Source organism: Podarcis erhardii (genome assembly GCF_964252035.2).
Source record: "Podarcis erhardii genome assembly, chromosome: 7".
NCBI lineage: Eukaryota > Metazoa > Chordata > Lepidosauria > Squamata > Lacertidae > Podarcis > Podarcis erhardii.
The window spans coordinates 13214586-13238118 of record NC_138511.1 but is presented as its reverse complement, the minus strand read 5'-3'; the positions used below and the strand labels follow the sequence as shown (position 1 = coordinate 13238118).

The 23533-nt window shown below is 46.8% G+C and overlaps 1 protein-coding gene across 1 annotated transcript in view; it reads left to right on the top strand.

The window, feature by feature from the left end:
- The first annotated feature begins 585 nt into the window (after positions 1 to 585).
- The window catches only part of CLCN6 (chloride voltage-gated channel 6), a 38768-nt gene continuing 15820 nt past the window's right edge, over positions 586 to 23533 (top strand). Inside the window, exons 1-14 of the mRNA XM_081870909.1 lie at positions 586 to 737; positions 3932 to 3991; positions 5679 to 5744; positions 7475 to 7540; positions 8820 to 8886; positions 11466 to 11572; positions 13167 to 13293; positions 13424 to 13491; positions 15161 to 15219; positions 16058 to 16190; positions 17601 to 17714; positions 19872 to 20038; positions 21098 to 21224; positions 21672 to 21801. Coding sequence (XP_081727035.1) covers positions 657 to 737; positions 3932 to 3991; positions 5679 to 5744; positions 7475 to 7540; positions 8820 to 8886; positions 11466 to 11572; positions 13167 to 13293; positions 13424 to 13491; positions 15161 to 15219; positions 16058 to 16190; positions 17601 to 17714; positions 19872 to 20038; positions 21098 to 21224; positions 21672 to 21801 — 1372 coding nt within the window. The 5' untranslated portion in view covers positions 586 to 656. The remainder of the gene's footprint in view (positions 738 to 3931; positions 3992 to 5678; positions 5745 to 7474; positions 7541 to 8819; positions 8887 to 11465; positions 11573 to 13166; positions 13294 to 13423; positions 13492 to 15160; positions 15220 to 16057; positions 16191 to 17600; positions 17715 to 19871; positions 20039 to 21097; positions 21225 to 21671; positions 21802 to 23533) is intronic.

Below are 23533 nucleotides of genomic sequence, written 5' to 3'. Positions count from 1 at the left end.
TTCTATTGTTAATCATTTCATCCTGCCTCTTTATGAAAATCCACGTCTTTTACCGCTCCATTCTGTCCAAAATTCACCATTAAACTGCAATGGAGACCTCAGGATTCCCATGACAATTGGGAGGCGGGGTGCTTTAAATGTCGAGGGCAGCTTGCAGCCTCAGTCTAAACCACTGCGCAAAGCAGATCGGAACGAATGCTTCGCCGCTGAGTTGCAGCCCATCCCTTAGGAATGAATTACAAAGCAAGATCCTAGTCCTCAGGGACTCGCTTGCAGAGCCGCGCTTTCCCGGCTGCAGGTGGTCGGGGCTAATAATAATAATAATAATAATAATAATAATAATAATAATTTATTTATACCCCGCCCATCTGGCTGAGTTTCCCCAGCCACTCTGGGCGGCTCCCAATCAAATGTTAAAAACAGTACAGCATTAAATATTAAAAACTTCCCTGAACAGGGCTGCCGCGTACCCGGAAATCTCCCATGCAGAGAGAAAAAAAAAAAGTTGGACCTCTCTTATTTTTTCTGAGTTTCGTATCTCTGTGGGCTTCGCTACCAGCACTTCCGTTTTCTGACCGCGCCCCTCCTTGCTCGTCGAGCGGCAGGGCGCATGCGCGGGGTTCCCCGGCTGGCGTCTGCCTGGGGCTACGAGGAAGATGGCGGCCGGCTGCGGGGCTGGCTCTTGCTGCTGTTGCTGCTGCTGCGGGGAGAGGGAGAGCCGCACCCCGGAGGAGCTGGTGAGGGAGGGGCGCTGGGGGGGGGGAGCCCGCGAGAGCCTGGCTGGAGCCAACACCCTTGCCTGTCCCCATTGTTTGCACCGTGCTTGGTCTTGGGAGGTGGCCGTAGCAAAGCGGGGGTGCCTCTGAGCATGAGCAGAGTGGACTTCCCTCTTCCAGCGAGTCTCTGCAAAACCCTCAGCTCCTGCAGAGATATGCGCGTGGCTGTGTTTGCAGCGATTCATTGGAAAGGGAAAAACCGCTCTGTGCATGCTCAGAGGCAGCCCCGCCTGCTTTGCTGCAGCTGTAAAATCTTACCCCTTGGGACATGCATGTCTGAGGGAGGGGGTGCTTCTGTGCATGTACAGAGTGCTTCTCCAATGGGTCACTCTGAAGCCTTCCCCCCCCCCATGTATCTGAGGGTTTTCTTTCTCTCTCTCTATATATGTATTGGCACTGGGTTGGGGCATTACAGGGACTCGTTGGAAAGGGAAAACTGCACCCTACATCCTCAGGACTGCACCTGCTTGTCATGTCTATACAAATATTCTGTCTTGGGACATACATCTCTTAAGAGGGATGCTTTTGGGCATGTACAGAGTTCCTTTCCAATGGGTCATTGCAGTGATACTTGTTTATCTCACATGTATAGACAGGATTATATTTCACGTTAGTTCTAGTCAAAGCAGAACCATTCAAATTGTTGGACATGTTTTCCTAGAAGCCTATTAGTTTCAATGGGTTTACTCTCAATAGGCTGTTGTTGGAAACAACCCATCTTGGGTACTGGAGTGAGGTGTCTGCAGCATCTAATGTAATAACTTGAAAGCCTTTTTCGTTTTCAAATGTATGGAATAGCATGTACTTAAACATTTCTGCGACTCTTTGCACCCTGATAAAGAATAGCTCTTTCTTGAAATATGCAAACTTTTAAATGTGGGTATGCAGTAATGGAAATACTTAGCCCAGAGGATGATATTGGAGAATTCTGATATTTACCGGTACCAGTTGAGAATCCACTGAGCACATTTGCTAAATGTTCAGATGATATCTTTTTTTTCATCAAAATGCAGGTTCATGACAAACATTTCTGCTGTATCCTATTGGATTCTTACAGTTCTTAGGAGACCCTCTATTTTCCCCTGAGAGCTACAATTTTCAGAGTTCCCTGGGAAGATGGGAATGACTGTTAAACCACTCTGGAAATTGTAGCTGTGCGAGGAGAGTGGTCTCTTTCCTCACTATTCTCAGCACCCATAACAAACTACATTACCAGGATTCTTCAGGGAGGAAGCCGTCGTTTTAAAACAGCATAATAGTGCTTTAAATATGTAGAGCAGATGGGGCCTTACTAACACAGTTCACTCTTTTTTCTTTTTTAAAGTAAACCCCAAATACATGAAATTAAAGGCTGATTGTCTTAGATCCGGGGTTGCCAATTCATTCTCAGTGCTGAGTCTAAGAATTTTCTGGACAGCCTGAAAATGAGTGGTGAGCGTTGGTTTGCAAGCTGTGTGAGTTAATGGTGATGTCTGTTGGCAATGCAATGTGTCTTGGACACACAATTGATACTGGGAGAGATCTGCTCCTCTAAGAACCGTACTTGAGTCCTAAGCAATTTAGGTCTTTCTACACTAGCACAGACCATAGAAGCTAGTTTAGTGTACCACCATGTGCCTTCCAGATGTTTGGGGCTACAAATGCTGTCCAGGACTGATGGGAATTGTAGTCCAAAGTTTCTGGATACCACCTGTTTGTCAAAATATATTAGCTGTTCCATATATTAGCTCCTTTAAAAAATAAATAAATGCTGGTTTTAATTTATATGTTTGCTTAAAATATTGTAAGTCGCTTTGAATTGTCATGGCAAAAAGCAACTAATAAATTTAATTAATAATTTTCTATGTACCGGTATATGTGTGTGTAGAGGCTAAGAGGTGTGTGGCTAAGAGGTTGCATTTTATTGTCTCCTTGTTGCATATTGATTTCCCTATTTTATTTTGTTCTTAAACTGAGGCGTTTGCAGGGTATGGTTTATTTATGGTTCTTATGGTTAGGCTGAGAGGCAGTGACTGGCACAAGGTCTCACAGTAAGCGTCATGCCTGAGTGGGAATTTGAACCCTGGTCTCCTAGGACCTAGTTCTTGACACTCTTAACCATTATACCACAGGGGTTGTGGAAAGTGTTTCCTGCGTTTTTTTTGTCCGTTTGGGGGAGTTCGAGACTGCAGGTGGTTTACCTGTTTGGGGCAGCAAGTTCTGAATATTACTCAGTTTTCCTTCTGTGAAATGGGTGCCCTGCCCACAACAAATTCTTCCAACGTACCTTCCAGGTTATCAAAAGTTGGGGACCACTGGATTAGCCCAGTATCAAACAACAATGCTTTGGAAAAGAATTGTTGTGGATCACCTTGACTTCCATTTACTTCTGAGACTTAGTACCCTTAACCCTACTGGATCCCTATCAATCAAAATGGAAAACTACATTATATGAAAAGCTGGGGTTTTCGCCACAGGCACTGATAGCCACAGGATATGAGAAAGCCAGAGCAACCATTTGCCAACGAATCTGAGAAGTAGAATTTCAGTGTCATGTGAGTGAGATGAATAAGCACCCAGCAATCAAAGACAATGGGAGAGGTTTTACCCCAGCAGTATATCTGACAAAATTACAAATATCTAAATATAGACGGTCGTTCACCCTCGCTCGATTCAATTTGCTGCCACCTGCCTTGTTACAGGGCAGATATGTGGGTAAACCATATGCGGAGCTGATAGAGGTGGAAACCGTCTCTCATGTCTTGCTACAGTGTTTTTATGAGGATATATGCTCGGTCTTTATCACCCCTGTTATACAGAAAATTCCAAGTGGGTCTGAACCTCAATGCTTAAAATCCCTGATAGAGGATAAGGATCCAGAGATCGCGCTAAGGGTGGCCAAATTTTGCACAGCTGCTATAAAACGCAGGGAACAAGCTGTGCTGGTACAAAGACTAAGGCCTCAGATGGAAACTCTAGATAATATTTTAGAGACTAAGACCTAAACCACATTTCTAATGACTTGTCATATTCGTATTGTTTATTGTCATACTCGATTATTAATTCAAACTTGATTCTGTTGTGTTTTATGTTCGCTTAGTACAGTATGTGAATCTGGTCTGGGACCATAATAAATTTCATTCATTCACTTCTGAGAGTTTTGATTTGTTTCCCAGACTATCCTTGGAGAAACTGAGGAAGAAGATGACGAGATTCTCCCACGTAAGGACTATGAGGTGAGCAGTGCCGGTTTTGTCAATGGGCAATTAAAAGAAACAGATGAGTGGGGGTTAAGAAGCATAGGCTCCTGTGAAGGGTATGTGTGCATCCACAAATGTTGGATATATAAGCCAAACAGCACCTTAAATCTAGGTTACAGTTGCCACAACTGGATGTCTGTTTGCCAGGGGGTTGGACTGGATGACCCTCAGGGTCCCTTCCAACACTACAACTCTATGGTTCTATGACCTCAACTCCGTTGCTTGACTGTAGCTTGCTCTTGCGACAATTCACTTGTCCCAGGAAGCAAGAAGGAAAAATGCACACAGTGGGAATGGAAATGAGATTAACCATGAACTAAGGCTAGGGACGTGGGGGGCGCTGTGGGTTAAACCACAGAGCCTAGGACTTGCCGATCAGAAGGTCGGCGGTTCGAATCCCCGTGACGGGGTGAGCGCCTGTTGCTCGGTCCCAGCTCCTGCCAACCTAGCAGTTCAAAAGCACATCAAAGTGCAAGTAGATAAATAATAATAATAATAATAATAATTTATTATTTGTACCCCGCCCATCTGGCTGGGTTTCCCCAGCCACTCTGGGCGGCTTCCATAAAAACCAGAAATACACTAAAATATCACAGATTAAAAACTTCCCTGAACAGGGCTGCCTTAAGATGTCTTCTGAATGTCAGGTAGTTATTTATCGCTTTGACATCTGATGGGAGGGCGTTCCACAAGGCGGGTGCCACTACCGAGAAGGCCCTCTGCCTGGTTCCCTGTAGCTTTGCTTCTCGTAATGAGGGAACCGCCAGAAGGCCCTCGGCGCTGGACCTCAGCGTCCGGGCAGAACGATGGGGGTGGAGACGCTCCTTCAGGTACCGCTCCGGCGGGAAGGTAAACGGCGTTTCCGTGCGCTGCTCTGGTTCGCCAGAAGCGGCTTAGTCCTGCTGGCCACATGACCCGGAAGCTGTACACCGGCTCCCTCGGCCAATAAAGTGTCATGAGCGCCGCAACCCCAGAGTCGGCCACGACTGGACCTAATGGTCAGGGGTCCCTTTACCTTTTAAGGCAGAGCTTCTTAGACTGTGGTTGCCAAACTGGTGCCCGGAAATCTCCACGTAATTGCAGTTGTACCCTGTGCCGGTAATATCATAATAATAAAAAGTGTTTATGCCCCACCCTCCCCAGCCAAGACTGGGCTCAGGGCGGCTAACACCAGATATAAAACAATCGATTAAGATGCAACTTAAAAACAAGATTAAAATACAACATTAAAACACAGCCTCATTTCAATAGAAACTCAAATCAAAAACTTTTTGGGGATGAAAACGTCAAATCTTCACCAAGGCCAACTATTCAGACTGGTCCTACGTGGGCCAGAAAAAAGCCAGGGAAGTCCCCAAATAGGAGTTCCATCACAGAAGGAAAGAGGGGGCCTGGTTAAGTTCTGAACCCTTCTCTGAACTTAGACCATTGCTTGACTTTACTGCCCCTAACTATCTTCAACACAGGATGGGGACTATTGGCCATGTCAACAGAGTCTAACGATCTCTGGAGGGCCACAGCTTCTCCCTCCCGGCAACTTCTGTCTGGAGTAAGAAATTTCTTTTCGAAAATGTGAGTGCGAATGTAGCGGTTCTTGCTCTCTTCCTCCTGTATTATGGGTTGCGTTCAAATGCGCTTGCCTTTCTTTCCCACCCACCTGCAGAGTTTGGACTATGATCGTAGCATCAACGAACCCTACTTGGAAGTTCTGGAAAGTCTTGACAGCAAGGTAAGACGGTGTAGGGAAGTTACAGTCATGGGAGTAATCTGTTTTTGCTATTTTAGTCTTGATCAGCTAGCTTAGGGCTTGCCTGCCTGGTACTTGTTGCTGTAGTTGAGGTCTCCCCTTAGTTACACATAAAGCCACAGAGATCCTCCATTCATTTCCTACTTGGTCATGAGAAGGCGAGGGCTATTACCTTTCCCTTCCTTGAAGAGTACAATAGAGTTGCAGGAGGAATTTGGAAGGATAACACTCTTTCCCACTTCCTCTTTCAGCTCTGTGGACTTTTTTTTTTTTAAAGATATTTATTAAGATTTTATATAATAAAACAAGTATCACAATCAAACAAAACAAAAAAGAAAGACAATAAAAAACAGCACAACCCAACAAGACAAAAAAGCACAATAAAAAACATAAGAAAAAACAAAAAGCAAAGAAAATCTAGTTTTTTGCTTGTTATCTTTATAACCCTCTTTCCTGACTTCCTCACATTTCCCTTTTCTGTGTTCCCCTTTACACAATCAAATTCAGCAATTCCTTACCGTCTTTCAAATCTTATTCAATATTATACATTTCAACCTATTATGTCTTCGGTTTTTCCTTTCCTTTTAAATCCATTTTTACATGTTCTTTATAACTTAATCCCTTATATCATTTTGTTTAATTTCAACATAATTTTACTCTGGTTTTTTCACCCTTTTCTTTTAAAACATTTTTGCATATTCCTTTTAACTATGTCACTGATGCCATATTATCTTTATATCCAACATCATTTTAACATTCAAACATTTTACAATGTTTTTGGAGATATTCTTTGAACTTCTTCCAGTCCTCTTCCACTGGCTCTTCTCCCAGGTCTCGGATTCTGCCAGTCATTTCTGCCAATTCCATATAGTCTATCACTTGCATCTGCCATTCTTCCAGAGTGGGCAAATCTTGTGTCTTCCAATACTTTGCGATGAGTATTCTTGCTGCGGTTGTTGCATACATAAAGAGTGTTCTGTGGACTTTTCAATGCTCAGATTAATTCTACTGGATCTGACTTTTGCTCAGGGTGGATGTGATTTAAATCAAACCGATTTTTTACAGAAAGACTCATTCTTGCTGGTATAATCGTAATATTTACAACCAGTTAGAGGTTTCATTTTTGGAATAATAAATTTTCAGAGAAGTTTTTACAGTTACATCAAAAATAACTGATTTGGTTATACTATTAGAAATACATAGACTGATAATTATGAAATTATTGTGAGGCTTAATAAATTAACTGTTTATATTTGGACAACTGTACTTTTTTGGAAGGAGAAAAATAATTATTTCTTTAATAACAATTTAAACAATTTAAATAAAACAATAACATTATAGTATACGTATCCATGTTTGTTAACTGATGTGGTTAAACATTTTTTTAAAAAAGAAGACTTAGAGTGAGTTTTAGCACGCATGAAAAACGTAAAACAAATCCTTATTTCCTGATGAATAGCCTTTGGACTGTAATGTAACTTAAATAGAAAACTGTCTTTAGAAAGATTTTTTCCTCCAAAAGCGTTTTATTTTAAAAATCTGATTTAAATGAAAAAAAATAATGGATTTTTATCCACCCTGCTTTTACCCCAATCCTTTGGAAGAGGGGTGTGTGTGTGTGTGTGTGTGTGTGTGTGTGTGTATGTAGCTCAGCCCAGAGAACTGGTGATGAACATGATTCCCAACTCTGTCTTTCCCCCCCTCTCTTGCAGAAAGGCTGGCGGTATGAAGCGGTGAAGTGGATGGTGGTTTTTGCCATTGGAGTCTGCACTGGGATGGTGAGGGTCCTCGCTAGCTTGCTTCCTCCAGTGAAGGGCAGATGCAGTGCTAGTCCTACTCAGAGTAGACCCATTATTTCCCATGCTTGTCCTCCACAGAGTAGACCTGTCTACACTATACATTTAAAGCACTAAAAAGATAAAAGGTAAAGGTACCCCTGCCCGTACGGTCCAGTCTTGACAGACTCTAGGGTTGTGCGCTCATCTCACTCTATAGGCCGGGAGCCAGCGCTGTCCGCAGACACTTCCGGGTCACGTGGCCAGCGTGACAAGCTGCATCTGGCAAGCCAGCGCAGCACACGGAACGCCGTTTACCTTCCCGCTGGTAAGCGGTCCCTATTTATCTACTTGAACCTGGGGGTGCTTTCGAACTGCTAGGTTGGCAGGCGCTGGGACTGAACAACGGGAGCGCACCCCGCCGCGGGGATTCGAACTGCCGACCATGCGATCGGCAAGTCCTAGGCACTGAGGTTTTACCCACAGCGCCACCCGCATCCCTGACATTTAAAGCACTAGGATGCCACTTTAAACAGCCGCAGCTTCGCCTAAAGGATCCTGGGAACTGAAATTTGTTAAGGGTGCTAAGGGACCCCTTTCCCCCTTGCAGAACTACAATTCCCAGAGTTCCATGGGGAGAGGGACTGATTCTTCTCCATCACACACATTTTCAACGGGCATTATTGCTTTGTGTTTGTTTTATTAATAATGATGTTGTGACATGGGGAAGAAGAGCTATATGTTAAATCTCTCTGGGAATTGTAGCTCCATGAGGGGGAATAGGGGGTCTCTGAATAATTATCAGCACCCTTAACAAACTACACCTCCCAGGATGCTTTGGGGGAAGTAGAATCGTCTGCTTTTTGTGTGGCTTAAACATATCCTAGTATACACGTATTGATTTGCCCATTTTTTTGCCTCTGGACCTGCTCACCACTCATGTTGGTTTATTTTTTATTTTTAAAAATCTATTATTGCATTAAATCTTGCATTTCCTCCAAGGATCTCAATGTGATGTACACGGTTCCACCCCTCTTTCCTTGTTTTATTCTCAGAACAACCCTTTGAGGCAGGTTAGGCAGAGAGACGGTGACAGGCCTAAGATTTCTTAGCAAGCTTCATGGCTGAGGGTTGAACCCTGGTCTCCAAGGTCCTAGGCTGGCACTCTGACCGCTATGCCACACTTCCATGCGGCCCCCAGTAGGATGAAGAACGTTCCCTTTTCTGCTGCAATGTAATGGTGCTGGTCTTCTTTTCCTTAACCCCTCTTCTCCTCTCACAGGTTGGTCTCTTTGTGGACTTCTTTGTACGACTCTTCTCCAGACTCAAGTTCCACATCGTGCAGAATTGTATCCACCTTGGTTTTGTCATTTCAGTGGTCTCTCTAATTGAGGCAGTGGCTGGGTTGAACAGGAGAACCCAAGGAAGTATTTTTGAGAGTTGGTCTGAGAAGCCTCGCTTGGCTTCGATTGAGACACTTGATTCATGTGACCTGCCCACACCACTTAGATTCAGGGTGAGAAGGAGTAATAATCACCTAGAGATGCTTCTTGCATGTTTGCCAAACTGGGGTAAGCCAATGAGATCCATCGGTGTTAACAGAATATTTTATTTTATTTCAGTGCAGTGCAGTGCAGTGCAGTGCAGTGCAGTGCAGATAAATGAAAATGAATGAAGACTGTAAAACCAAACTCAAAATCAAAATGCATGATGGAATTAAAATGTCTCTAGTAGGTGCCGGCAATTCAGCAGGGAGACGGGGCCTGTCTGACCTCAGCTAGGAAAGCCTTCCATAAAATTGGGCCCACAATACTGAACCCACGATTCTTGAAGAAGAAGAAGAGTTTGGATTTGGTATCCCGCTTTTCACTCCCTTTAAGGAGTCTCAAAGCGGCTAACATTCTCCTTTCCCTTCCTCCCCCACAACAAACACTCTGTGAGGTGAGTGGGGCTGAGAGACTTCAAAGAAGTGTGACTGGCCCAGGGTCACCCAGCAGCTGCATGTGGAGGAGCGGAGACACGAACCCGGTTCCCCAGATTACGAGACTACCGCTCTTAACCACTACACCATACTGGCTCTCTTGGTGGCTGTGAGCTATAGAGCACCACTGACAGTGACTCCCCCAAAGAATGAGCAGGGATATAAGGATCAGGCGGTCCTTGAGGTACCTTGACTTCCTACCCCACCCCCCTTTGATGGTAGATAAGCAGAACAAAAAGCAGAAAGCAGAGACATCACCTTGCCAACAAAGGTCTGTATAGTTAAAGCTATGGTTTTCCCAGTAGTGATGTATGGAAGTGAGAGCTGGACCATAAAGAAGGCTGATCGCCGAAGAATTGATGCTTTTGAATTATGGTGCTGGAGGAGACTCTTGAGAGTCCCATGGACTGCAAGAAGATCAGACCTATCCATTCTTAAGGAAATAAGCCCTGAGCGCTCACTGGAATGACAAATCCTGAGGCTCCAATACTTTGGCCACCTCATGAGAAGAGAAGACTCCCTGGAAAAGACCCTGATGCTGGGAAAGGTGGAGGGCACAAGGAGAAGGGGATGACAGAGGACAAGATGGTAGAATTAAGGGTTCTACTCACTTCCTCCCTGGTCACCCACTTCACTTCCACAACTTGTAACCTGGTCTTGCAACCGCTGTGCTTTCTGCGCTGCCACCTTATCTGCTCTCCTTGACCTTGGGCTGAGCAGCTGGACGCTTTCCAGCGACATTGAGTATGTTAACTCTCTCTCTCCCAGTTCTTCCTCTCCTAGCTGTTCCCCACCCAGTACTTCCCAGCTTCTGCCTTCTGAGCTATGTCCCTCTGCAAACCACTGTTCCAAATCTATACTGTCGTCCTGCTCCTGGGAGGATTCAGGATCCTCATCAGGAGTAGGGGGAGGCTCCCACCATTCATCCTCAGAGCAGCCCTCCTCAGCACGGTCCCTGACACATGGACATGACTTGCTAAGGGCCTTGTAAATTAATGCAAGAAACTTTAACCTTGCCCACTAGCATGTGGAGAGATGGTGCACACTTTGGCGCACTGAGGTTACATGCTGGTAAGTCTGTCCCTCAGGGCATTTTGCACCAGCTGCAGCCCCCAGCCCAAGCCCAAGGAAAGCCCCGCAGAGTGCGCACTGCAGTAATCGAGTTTTGAAGTTGGGGAATCTCTGACCCAGAGTCCATATTCGGCCTTCCAGGTCCCTCTGTGCCCTTGAACCCTGATAATGTTTCTGGTTTGCCTGGATGGAGGAAAGAGAATTGTGTGCAAGATTGTGCGTAGAAACTAGGGTAAAGGGGTAAAGGGACCCCTGACCATTAGGTCCAGTCGTGGCCAACTCTGGGCTTGTGGCGCTCATCTCGCTTTATTGGCCGAGGGAGCCGGCGTACAGCTTCCGGGTCATGTGCCCAGCATGACTAAGCAGCACGGAAACGCCGTTTACCTTCCCTCCAGAGTGGTACCTATTTATCTACTTGCACTTTGACGTGCTTTCGAACTGCTAGGTTGGCAGGAGCAGGGAGTGAGCAACGGGAGCTCACCCCGTCGTGGGGATTCGAACCGCCGACCTTCTGATTAGCAAGCCCTAGGCTCTGTGGTTTAACCCACAGCGCCACCCGTGTCCTGTGTAGAAACTAGCTTACCATAAAAAGGTAAAATGCACATTGGTTGCTCAGCCGACTTCTGCCTCTGGCCTCGCCCGGCACGTGGCCTGTAGGAGCTTGCCCAGAAGGGAGTGCGGCCCTCAGTTCCTTGCCCCTGTAATGTGGGGAGGCTGGCCGTGCCCATTTCTGTGGCTCTGTCCCTGAAGCAGCGTGGGTTGAAGCAGTTGTTCTTTGTCGATAAATGGGAACTCTTGTTGCATAGGTCAGCTGGGATAAAGCAGAGAGGTCTTCCCAGGCTGGCTGCGTCCATTTCCTTGACTCTCACCCTGCAGCGGTGGAGGAGTGCAGTGAGAAAGGCTGCCTTGCGGTGTCCCTGCTGGAGCTCCTCGGCTTTAACCTGACCTTCATCTTCCTGGCCAGCCTCCTCGTCTTGATCCAGGTAATGCGGAGCAGCCAGCCGGGCTTGAAAGTTCTCCAGCGCGCAGAATTTTCTATAGGCCAGTCTTCCCACATGAACCTGAGTTAAGTCGTTGGTGGGAAAGGGGAAAGAACTTTCCGTTCTCTACTTTGCAAAAAAAAAGGTTTATTGCCTGGTTGCCTGCCATCGGCTCTTGCTCACCCTAGGCAACCAGGCAAATAGTTACAGAGCAGGCATGGAGAAGCTTTGGCCCTCTAGATATTGCTGAATGACAACTCCCATCATCCCTGGCCATTGGTTACATTTGCTGAGGCTGATGGGAGTTGTAGCTCAGCAACATCTGGAGGGTCAAATGTTACCTACACCTGAATTGCAAGCATGGACTAAAACTAAGGGAATTGAGCAACCTTTTTTACCAACCCATTTCTCTGGAAAGCTGTTGAGGCATCCCTTGGGCCAAACCCAGTCTTCAGAATTACTATTACTATTATTTTATTTGTATTCTGCCTATCTGGTTAGTTTGCTCCAGCCACTCTGGGTGGCTTCCAACACATATAAAAGCATAATAAAACATCAAACATTAAAAACTTCCCTAAACAGGACTGCCTTCAGGTGTCTTCTAAAAGTTGTGTATTTCTTTATCTCCTTGGCATCTGATGGGAGGACGTTCCACAGTGTAGGTGCCACTACCAAGAAGGCCCTCTGCCTGGTTCCTGTAACCTCACTTCTTGCAGGGAGGGAACCGCCAGAAGGCCCTTGGAGCTGGACCTCAGTGTCCGGGCTGAATGATTTGGGTGGAGATGCTCCTTCAGGTATGCTGGGCTGAGGCCGTTTAGGAATTTAAAGGTGAGCACCAACACTTTGAATTGTGCTCCTAAAGGATTCAAGAACACCACTTGTGCCATTATAAGTACATTTGTGGGTCAGACATATGAACCTTCTTTAATTCATATTTTGCCTGGGTCTCGAGCATTACGCTGCCTTATTCATTTAGAAGATTAATACGCCATTTGATCAAAGAGCTTGCCAACAAAATGGTAAAATGAAACCTGGCTAAAATCCACAAACCAATTGAAAACAAACAAGGCCTAAAACCACCATCATTAAAAAGACAAACAAACCAAAATCAATAACACTTGAAAAAACCCACATGTAGATACATAGGGATATAGGTAGCTGTCTTATACTGAGGTTCCTGTGGTCCAATCCAGTTCAGCCGTGGCTCCCTGACTGGCAGCGATTCTCCAGGGTTTCAGACTGGGCTTTCTGTCCCAGCCCTACCTTTAAAAGCCTGGAATTAAATCTGGGCCCCTCTGTGTGCAAAGCAGGTGATGTGCGGCTGAGCTTTGGTCCTTCCCCTAAAGAAAAACTAAGATCCTAGTCCTCATGATTCTGAGCAGAGGGCTGATTTAAATAGAAACCTAGGAAGCTCATCATACTGAGTCAGACCACTGGTCTACCTAGCTCTTTGTTCTTCACACTGACTGGCGCTCTAGGGATTTCGGCAAGGGTTACCCCCAGCCTTACCTGGAGGTTGCTCCCAGGGATTGAGCCTGGGACCTTCTACATGCAAAGCAAGTGCTCTGTTCCTGAGCTGTGGTCCTTCTCCTTTCAGCCTGTGGCTGCCGGTTCTGGGATTCCGGAGATCAAATGCTACTTGAACGGAGTGAAGGTCCCTGGGATTGTTCGCCTCCGGACTCTGGTGTGCAAAGCTCTCGGGGTGCTCTTCAGCGTCGCTGGAGGTAAGAGGGGACCTGTCCCCTGTGGGATTCTGCTCCCATCTGCATGGCACTTTTTATTCTGTCTCTTATCCTTCCAGCTCCCAGATCTTGGCTTTTATAGAGAACTCACCTACCTGTCTCTTTTTTCCAGGTCTCTTTGTAGGGAAGGAAGGTCCCATGATCCACAGCGGTGCTGTGGTAGGAGCCGGACTGCCTCAGGTGAGTGCCAGCAGAGGTGGTGTCTTGCCAAAAGCCAGGTGGCTCTTTTAATGAGATTTAGAAGCAATACAAACACAAGTGAGTGAGAAGAACCTTACAGTCTTCAAACAAAAACATCTAGGAGGTCCCGGGCCACAGAGAGGTTAGGCTGGCCTCAACCAGAGCCAGGACCTTTTTGGTTGTGGCTCCAATCTGTTGGAACGCTCTGTCACAAGAGACCAGGGCCCTGTGGGTCTTGACATTTTTCCGCAGGGCCTGCAAGACAGAGCTGTTCCACCAGGCCTTTGGCCAGGGCACAGCCTGACCCCCTCCTTTGGCAATCCTCACAGAGTCCAATGGTTGCCATTAATCTGATTTCAACTATTTTATAATAAAATGATTTTAGAATGTTGTATCATTTTACTGTTGTTAGCCGCTCTAAGCCTGGCTTCAGCTGGGGAGGGTGGGATATAAATAAAATTTTATTATTATTATTAAGATTAAAGATATTATTCTGAATAGCAAGCATTATATACATTACCAACCAAGCACTTTGATCTGCCACTGGTAAGACCTCAAGAAGTGGTGAAGTGACTCCCAGGTAACCCTCTGGCTATGAGTTCGGCTATGAGTTCGTACACGAGCTTCACAAAGAACTATGCCCCCAAACCATCCGCTTTATAGATACTAACTTGTTAGCCTACGTGCCTTGCCCGACTAGCTAGTGCAGATTATTAATTAGCTAGCCCCCTCTTCCAATACTGCATGTTCCTCCAAGCATGCCTAACATCAGAGAAGTTCAGAAGGTACCCTGCATTATCACTTCGTCCTTCCACCAGATTATACATTAAAGGCTGCTATCAGCCATCAAAGAACTTTAACAAGATAGGGGAAGTAAACAGAGGCAGGAAGGAAACGGGCAGGAAGAGATGACCATGTCAGATCACTAAACTCATCGAAATTACAAATATCTTCCGGATAGATTGTCCATACAGGTGGTCAGTCCATGCCCATTTCTGAGCTTGCAACAGGGATTCCCTGCAGGCTTTCAAGACTCTCGTGAGAGCTTAGAGACTTAACCCTTTTCAAGATTCCAAGAAGTGGAATTCTGTTCTTAGAATTCTGTCTCATGAATTTGTGCTTGCCTCTAAGGACCTAAGGACTAAGGTGACGCAGGTGGCGCTGTGGGTAAAAGCCTCAGTGCCTAGGGCTTGCCGATCGAAAGGTCGGCGGTTCGAATCCCTGTGGCGGGGTGCGCTCCCGTCGTTCGGTCCCAGCGCCTGCCAACCTAGCAGTTTGAAAGCACCCCCGGGTGCAAGTAGATAAATAGGGACCGCTTACTAGCGGGAAGGTAAACGGCGTTTCCGTGTGCGGCTCTGGCTCACCAGAGCAGCGATGTCACGCTGGCCACGTGACCCGGAAGTGTCTCCGGACAGCGCTGGCCCCCGGCCTCTTGAGTGAGATGGGCGCACCAACCCCAGAGTCTGGCAAGACTGGCCCATACGGGCAGGGGTACCTTTACCTTTTACTAAGGACCTGAGCTCTCTTCCTAGTTCATTTACTGTGCTTTGTGTGTGTGTCCTCAAAGGGGATCACGGTTTATATGCAGAGCACGGTCTACAGTAATTGTGTGTGTTTGTATCCGTATTGTTCAGCTTCTGAATTGTTATTTCTCTCTTTCTCTGCCCAGTTCCAGAGCATCTCTTTGAGGAAGATCCAGTTCAACTTTCCCTATTTCCGCAGTGATAGGTACATTACCAAATCAGGGTGGGCATGTGGTAGTGGTGGTGGTGATTTCAAATGTGCTATCTTAAGAGATGCATCTCCATACCTGTGGTTTATGCCACACTTGGGCATAAGTGGGTGGACTGATGGTGAATCACTGGCTAGTTTCTGGAGAAAACCTGATTCACATTTAAAGGAGAGAGCAATTCTTACATGCTCATGGGAACTGGCGCTCACAGTCAAAGAAGTTGGGTCTAACGCACATTTGTTAGCTGACAAATGGGGGTTGAATCCTGCACAGCTTGGCTGTGCATGCCTGTTCCCCAGCTGCAAACAGGCACCTGCAGCCCAAAGCACACCACAGGGCTGCTTAATAGCCCTTTTGCAAACAGCCTTGCTCTGCTCTTTGTACTTCCAGATTTCTAGAGCCCCACCCTGCACTTTGAAGTCCCAATGATTGGGGCTTCAAAGCACACTGATTTCACTATGATGTGAGGTGATGGATCCCATCCCCCTGCACCAAAAAGGTTCCCTGTCCCTGACCCAGCCTCTTTTGTTAAGAAACATTTCCTAAGAAACGCTCAATAAGCGTGTGAAAGCTTTAAATGGAACATGAGACTCTTGACGACTTTATACAAGCGCTTACCTTTCTATTACCTTTTTGACTACAATTCCATGACAGAGCATTCTCCACTAACACATAAGCAGTTGTGGGATAATGCATTTCACTAATGACAATCTTTATATCCTACTTCTGGCGTCCGTTCTCGCAGCATCTGAAGCTCAATTGGAAACCGATCAAAACATTCTTTAAAAAGAAAACACTATCCCGATTTCTCCCTCATTTTTTCTTTCTTTCTAGGGACAAGAGGGATTTTGTGTCTGCTGGAGCTGCTGCTGGTGTGGCCGCAGCCTTTGGGGCCCCAATTGGTGGCACACTCTTCAGCCTCGAAGAGGGCTCGTCCTTCTGGAACCAGGGCCTGACGTGGAAAGTGGTGAGGCCCTAAAGGGATGATCTATCACAAGTTACTGGTTGAAAAATGAGTCTCTGGGAGGAAGACTATACCAAATCTTGTAGGTAGGACTGGCTCTGAAGATGGTTCGGAAACTTCAGCTGGTGCAGAATTCAGTGGTCAGGTTGCTCACCGGAGCAAGACGGTTTGAGCATATTACACCAATCCTGGTCTGAGTGTACCAGCTACAAATTAGTTTCCAGGCCCAATTCAGAGTGCTGGTTTTGCTCTATAAAGCCTTAAATGGCTCAGGATCGCAATACCTCAAGGACCGCCTCTTTCCATATGAACCTACTGAACCCTGAGACCATCCTCTCAGGCCCTCCTTTGTGCGCCTCCTCCTTGAGAGGTCCGGAGGGTGGCAACACGAGAACGGGGCCTTCTCTACAGTGGTTCCCCGTCTGTGGAACGCTCTCCCCAGGGAGGTTCACCTGGTGCCTTCATTATACACCTTTAGGCACCAGGCAAAAACATTCCTTTTTAACCTGGCCTTTGGTTGACTTGATTGACATCCTATGCCCTTTAAAAATGTGGTGACTGTCAGGTGCGGGTGGTGGTTGCTCGTAACCAGGCAGGACTCCGACCTGTCTTTTACAGGTTTTATTGTTCAAACTATTTACAGTGCAGAACCACAAAGTTCATGTCCGTCTTAGTCACTTGCAGAATCCAGGAGTGGCCCCTTCCGGCTTCTCCCCCAGCACAAGAACTTTGGGACCCCAAGCCTCCGCCTCCCCTCTTTGCGTTTCACCCCTCTGTGCATGCTGGGCGACGGAAGGGGCGTGCGTCCCTCCTGGCCAGCCTGGCTAGGTGAGGCGCTGGGGCTCTCAGTAGCATCCTTGAGCCCTTTCCTCGCTTGGCTGGCCCCTTCCTTCTCTCCTTCACTGGAGGTGTGGCTTTCCCCACCGCTGGAGGAGGAACTGCTCCTCAGGAGTTTTGGATGCTCTCTGTATCCCTGTGGTCCCCCCTGCCTCCCTCCCCTGTTCCGATGGCAGTCCCCTGACAGGTGACTTTTTTGGAGTGGGGTTGTTGTTAGATTGTTGCTTTTATTCTGATTATACATGCTGTGGTCTTTTATGTGATCTGCCCTGAGACCTCCGGGTATACCACCCCTTTCAAATGCTACCTTCTCTCCAGTGTGGTGTAGTGGTTAAGAGCAGTGGACTCGTAATCTGGTGAACCGGGTTCGCTTCCCCGCTCCTCCACATGCAGCTGCTGGGTGACCTTGGGCCAGTCACACTTTGAAGTCTCTCAGCCCCACTCACCTCACAGAGTGTTTGTTGTGGGGGAGGAAGGGAAAGGAGAATGTTAGCCGCTTTGAGACTCCTGAAGGGGAGTGATAAAGTGGGAGATCAAGTACAAACTCTTCTTCTCTTCTCCTTCTTCCTTCCCCAGCTCTTTTGTTCTATGTCTGCCACCTTCACTCTGAACTTCTTCCGCTCCGGGATCCAGTTTGGAAGTTGGGGTTCCTTCCAGCTCCCGGGATTGCTGAATTTTGGGGAGTTCAAGGTAAGTATCGCTTGACATGAAACGATGCGAGGCACGGAGAAATTGGAGCAAGGAATGTTTTTCTCCCTTGTAACATTAGATCTCATGGGTATCCTGTAGGAATGGTCGCTGGGTGCGGAGCACACTCCCCGCCCGCGGGCAGCCTCAGCTGCCTGCACGCATGATCTTGGGGTGGAGGCACACTCCCCCTCACAGATAAGCCCACAGCTGCCTGAACATCTTGCGATCTCAGTAGTCAGCCGTATCCTATCTGTGACCTTTGTCTCCTTCGTCATACACCGTGCAAGGGGAAAATGACACAGTGGAAACAGGTGCCAGAATAACTTTGTACCACCCCACGATCTCAGGACTGGAAGATGTGTAAAGGTCACAGCCCAAAATGTATCTGCCTGGGTTTGCATATTGTGTCAATAAAAGGAGCCTCCACAGAGCTGGCCGGCAGCTTGCTTGCAGCTCACCTGTGCGCAGCTCACCTGCATTATCAACTCCTGCCACTTCAGTATCCAATGGAAGATCTGTGACAGATAAACAAAAAGCCCTTCACACAGCACATAGTTAAACGATGGAACTCAATCCCGCGGGAGGCAGTGATGGTCACCAACTTGGGCGGCTTTGAAAGAGGATTAGAGAAATTCATGGAGGAGAAGGCTGTCGATAGCTACTAGCCATGATTTCTGTGTTCTGCCACCATGATGGGAGGCAGTCATGGTCCTGTAGACCAGTTGTTGGAAACCACAGGAGGGGAGAGTACGCCTGCTCTCGGGTCCTGTTTGTGGACATCTGATTGGCCAGTGTGAGAGCAGGATGCTGCACTAGATGGGCCACTGGCTGGCTCCAGAAGGTCCTTAAGAACAACAACAACAACTATTTTATTATTTACACCCCACCCTGTTGGCTATTTGCAGGTTTGTTGCGCTGCAGAATGCGTGCTGGGGAGACCACACATTTCAAGAAATGCAAAAGTAACTTTTGCTAGGTTTTAATAACAGAAACAAAAACTCCTTTTGCACTAAATTACAATACAGTGGTACCTCGGGTTAAGAACTTAATTCGTTCTGGAGGTCTGTTCTTAACCTGAAGCACCACTTTAGCTAATGGGGCCTCCTGCTGCCGCCGCGCCGCCAGAGCACGATTTCTGTTCTCATCCTGAAGCAAAGTTCTTAACCCGAGGTAATATTTCTGGGTTAGTGGAGTCTGTAACCTGAAGTGTATGTAACCCGAGGTACCACTGTATATCAATAAGCACGACCCATCCACCTGGGTACTGAGAGAGCTACATGCTGCTTTTTTATATATCATACCCAACAGATTAATAAACATAACTTAGCAGCACTTGCTATACTGCTTCACAGCTGTAAAACTAGGTCACGTTATTTGCTCTGGCCTTTAAAGAAATACACATCTTTTGGGACAATAATGAACCTTCAGATTTAAAGAGACCATTCAACACACCCATCTGGCTGGGTTTCCCCAGCCACTCTGGGTGGCTCCCAACAGAATATTAAAAACACGATAAAACATCAAACATTAAGAACTTCCCTAAACAGGGTTGCCTTCAGATGTCTTCTAAAAGTCAGATAGTTGTTTATTTCCTTGACATCTGATGGGAGGGCGTTCTGCAGGGAGGGCGGGTGCCACTACTGAGAAGGCCCTCTGCCTGGTTCCCTGTAACCTCACTTCTCATAGGGTGGGAAACCCCAGAAGGCCCTCGGCGCTGGACCTTAGTGTCTGGGCTGAACGATGGGGGTGAAGACGCTCCTTCAGGTACCGAGGCTGTTTAGGGCTTTAAAGTTAGGGTCTTATTAGAAACAGTGCAGTTATTAAAAGTGGCCATGAAAATTTAGCAGCATGTCAGTACATAAAGCACAGGCTGTCACTAGCCTCTGCAGGAAAGAAATGAGCATAACTTACTAGCAACCCAGAGCGAGGCTTTAACATAACATGACATGGTTAACAAGCAAGTGCTTTTGAAAGTGACATGGAGTGGAAAACCCACCCCCTTAGCCCAAAAAAGAGGTTGTGTCCTCTTTTTTCACCGTGTGCCTGCTTCTTGATTCCCCCCCCCCGCTGGAAGCATAAAATGAAACGGCCACACCTGCCTCATTTTCTCTCTGTTGACTCACCTGTTTCCCTTCCTTTCGACTCCACTCCCTCTAGTGCCCGGAATCTGACAAAAAATGCCACCTGTGGACGGCCGTGGACTTGGGCTTCTTCATCCTGATGGGGATCTTTGGCGGCCTCTTGGGGGCTACCTTCAACTGCATCAACAAGAGGCTGGCGAAGTACCGCATGCGGAACGTCCACCCCAAGCCCAAGCTGGTCAGGTACCTGCCTGTCATTGTCGTCTTCTTGTTCTGCTGCTGCTACTGCTGTGTGTGTGTGTTTGCCAGACTGTTAGTGAAGAAAGGGGTCAGGGTTGGGAGCCTTGACACATATTGGGTGCTCTCCATTCAGGAAAACGAGCACATTATTACAGGCCAAGGGCACTTACCAGCAGGACAACAGATTTTGGAAAAGATGTGATGCAGGGTCAGCGGTCGGAGCCTATTGGCAAACCTATTTGGTGTTTCACAACTTTCTGTCTAGTTGCAGGACCTTAGCCAGACCTAGCAGAGTAAAGGCAGAATCCACGGAAGCAATTGGTAAAACCTATTGGTAAAACCTATTACCTATTTTTTACTATTGGTAAAACCTATTTGGCATTTCGCAACGTTCTGACTAGTTGCAGGGCCTTAGCCAGACCTAGCAGAGTACACGCAGAATCCATGGAAGCAATTGGCGACTTGGCTGCAGACAGGATAGACGAAGCAGGAACCAGGAACTTGTAGTCAGGTGTTTATTATATACAGTGGACAATTTACAGGAACAGAACATGGATCTTTTGCTAGCTCTCTCTGACACGACTCACAACTCCCACACTGACACACAGAACTACTGAATATGAACTCCGAACTAACACATTCCAGCTAGTAGGCCATTAATTATCACTCCTTTGAGAGAGCTTGACCAATCAGGGAGCGGACTCCATGTCTCTGTTATCACCAGACAGACTTACTCCTTCAGATTGCCTTCTGGCTGTCTGCCAAACCTTAATTGACTCTGTGTGAGTAGCTGCACGTACACAGTTTCCCAACATAGCCTGATGTTCCCAGATAGGAAGCCCTAGGGAGTCACATCCGGTGTCCTCCAGATGTTTGGGACTACATCTCCCATTTCCCCACCCCTGGACTATCTTGGGACGGCCTGTTGTGGGGATTTCTGTGGCTTCCCTGTGGAGGGACCGGTGGTGGGCGGCAGGAGTGTGGAAGGAAGGGCGGCAGCAGCGAGCGGTTCTGAGCCACCGAATTCCCTTGCACGCTTTTCTTGCCTCTTCTCACTTGCAGAGTCTTGGAGAGCCTGCTGGTGTGTCTAACGACCACCCTTGTGGTGTTTGTCGCTTCCATGGTTCTAGGGGAATGCCGGCCGCTGTCTTCCACCAACCACGGGGGCAACAGCTCTCTCGGCCTGCAGGTAAGAGTGAGAGCAGCAGGCCCTTTCCTTGAAGAGAGGGGTAAAAATGATGGCAATGAACACATTCCTCTGCCCGTAGTTTTAAGTGCACATCCCTTGGTCCCTCTACTACCGATGCTCAGTGTGTGAGTGCCGTTCCTTTTTTATTTTATTTTTATTTTTATTTCCCCCCCAATTTTTTTTATTGATTTTCCATTTTTTTTTCAAACAAACAAACATAAATCTCAACCACATTAAAACCAAACTTAGTAACATTGTTAAGTGACTTCCTCATATCCCCCTGGTTGAATTTCAGTGTATATCATTTTAATGGTTTTCCAAAACCAATATTCTTATAAAATTAACTTAATCACTTAACATCTTTCTTTCTTTTCAATTCCGCATTAAACCTATTAATTCATCCTTTTTTATTTTATTTTTAACTGTTGCTGTCTTGTTACGGGTTAGGATTCTTCATCTGATGAAGTGAATTCCAGCATTAAGACGTTCTTCTGCCCAAACGACACTTACAACGACATGGCAACCCTTTTCTTTAACCCTCAGGAGTCTGCCATCCTGCAGCTTTTCCACCAGGAGGGTGAGTGGTCGCTGTGAGGAACCCAGAGGGCATGCTGGCAGAGCGGTGAAAAAGGCTGCTGCTGGCTTCTTGAAAATCACACCCTGGATGTTTTTGGGTGCTCAGGCTGTGAGTGTCATTGTAGCCAAAGGGGGGGGGGGAGCAATGCACAGCGTCACCCATGCCCAAGAGGAAGGATTCACAGGTGGGGGTTTTGTGGGGAGAACCCCAAGGATTGTAAAAGCATAAAATATTCAGGGAAATACCATATTTTTTGCTCTATAAGACTCACTTTTTCCCTCCTAAAAAGTAAGGGGAAATGTGTGTGCGTCTTATGGAGCGAATGCAGGCTGCGCAGCTATCCCAGAAGCCAGAACAGTGAGAGGGATCGTTGCTTTCGCTGCACAGCGATCCCTCTCGCTGTTCTGGCTTCTGGGATTCAGAACATTTTTTTTCTTGTTTACCTCCTCCAAAAACTAGGTGCGTCTTGTGGTCTGGTGCGTCTTAGAGAGCGAAAAATATGGTAATTCTCAGGCAGAATACCCCAAAATAGCACAAGGAGGACCAACAGGATTCTGGCTAGCTGAGAAGTAGTGGGGTTGTCATGGCTGACTCTACACTGCAACATCTCCCATTAGTTTTGTTTTTCAACTCTTGTTTTATCTATTAAACTTCCTATTGGACAGCCGCTGCTGTTACTTGCTGTTTACTAGACTAGTACCTTATCTTAACAACTTACTGGGTGTTATACATAAAGCAGAGCTGCTATTACTCAGCTAGATGAGTAGCCTTACAGTGGTACCTCTGGTTACAAACTTAATTCGTTCCGGAGGTCCGTTCTTAACCTGAAAGTGTTCTTAACCTGAGGTACCACCTTAGCTGATGGGGCCTCCCACTGTCACCACACTGCCAGCATGCTATTTCTGTTCTCATCCTGAGGTAAAGTTCTTAACCCGAGGTACTACTTCCGGGTTAGCGGAGTCTGTAACCCGAGGTGTTTGTAACCCGAGGTTCCACTGTACTACTAATTTACTGGCATACAGACTTACTGTGTCCAGAAGAGCTACCATTGCTACTGTGGATTTACTAGACTTTTGGAGTTGCTAGTAACTTGCCGGTACATATAATGTCCCGTGAGTCTGTAAGCTACTAAAGCAGAACTACCATGGACCGCCCTAGAACAGCTCTTCTGAAAGTTAGGATTTTGTCGCCACGGCAGTACCACCTGTGTCCACTTCAGGGTGCTCTCAGTCCACATACATATTCACATAAACACAAAGACATTACTCTGGCCTTGGGTAATAGCTGATCAAGGCTGAAGATAATGCCGGTAGTGTGAATGACACGCTTTCTGCAATTTTTTACAAGGGAATGTAAGGTAACTGTGCTGGTGCACACTTGAATATAGGAGAAAGGGATCAAGAAGAACTTAAGAAGCTTTTCTTCTTCTCATGAGCAAAAACTGCTTTTTAGAAGCTCACAATTGAGACGGGGTCATTGAGAAGGCTGATGTGGAGATAGTTAGGCACAGTTACCATTAAAACATTGCAATCTTCAGGGCAAGATTTGGGCGTGTGTCTTTTGCCCAGAGCAGAGAATGTTTCCAGGGCAATTTCTCACGGAGCCTTACATAGACCCACCGCCGCCGGACTCCAGGGATTTAGAAAACAAAACCAAATGCTCGTCCTTATAGAGAAGGGTCTGGGGAACACCTGAGGGTCCCCTGGATGTTGCTGGGCTCTAGTGGGAAGGG